At 63.6% G+C, this 349-nt stretch overlaps 1 protein-coding gene across 4 annotated transcripts in view; it reads left to right on the top strand.

The window, feature by feature from the left end:
- The window catches only part of GRAMD1B (GRAM domain containing 1B), a 76,321-nt gene that overhangs the window by 68,428 nt on the left and 7,544 nt on the right, over nt 1-349 (top strand). For all 4 annotated transcript variants that reach the window (XM_006770328.2, XM_015568184.1, XM_015568185.1 and 1 more), the window contains exon 15: nt 205-295. In XM_006770328.2, the coding sequence (XP_006770391.1) occupies nt 205-295 (91 nt within the window). The remainder of the gene's footprint in view (nt 1-204; nt 296-349) is intronic.

Genomic DNA, 349 nt, shown 5'->3' with positions numbered 1-349 from the left:
CCCCCCCGCCACGGCTGCAGGCCGCTCTGCCCTCGCTGCGTGTCCTCGCTGTGCAGGCCGGCTAAGTTTCGTTTATTCGGTGACTTGAATGTCCACTTGGCCTGACCCCACCCACTGTCCTTCCCTGGGGTTCTGTGGGCAGCCAGTGTCTCAGCAGTGTCGGTGGACTTGTGGACGTGAGGGTGACGCCTATTTTCCCCGCAGGTTCCACACAGACACGGCATATCCCTGAGGACACCCCCAACGCTTTCCACCTGCAGAGCGTGTCCAAGCTGCTGCTGGTCATCAGCTGTGTGTAAGGACCCCAGGCTCCCCCGACCCCTCTCCACCGCTGCCTCTCCCCCTGCCC

This window comes from Myotis davidii, unplaced genomic scaffold (genome assembly GCF_000327345.1).
Source record: "Myotis davidii unplaced genomic scaffold, ASM32734v1 scaffold803, whole genome shotgun sequence".
NCBI lineage: Eukaryota > Metazoa > Chordata > Mammalia > Chiroptera > Vespertilionidae > Myotis > Myotis davidii.
Note: the sequence above shows the minus strand (reverse complement) of the source record. Positions and strands in the feature narration are given on the sequence as shown.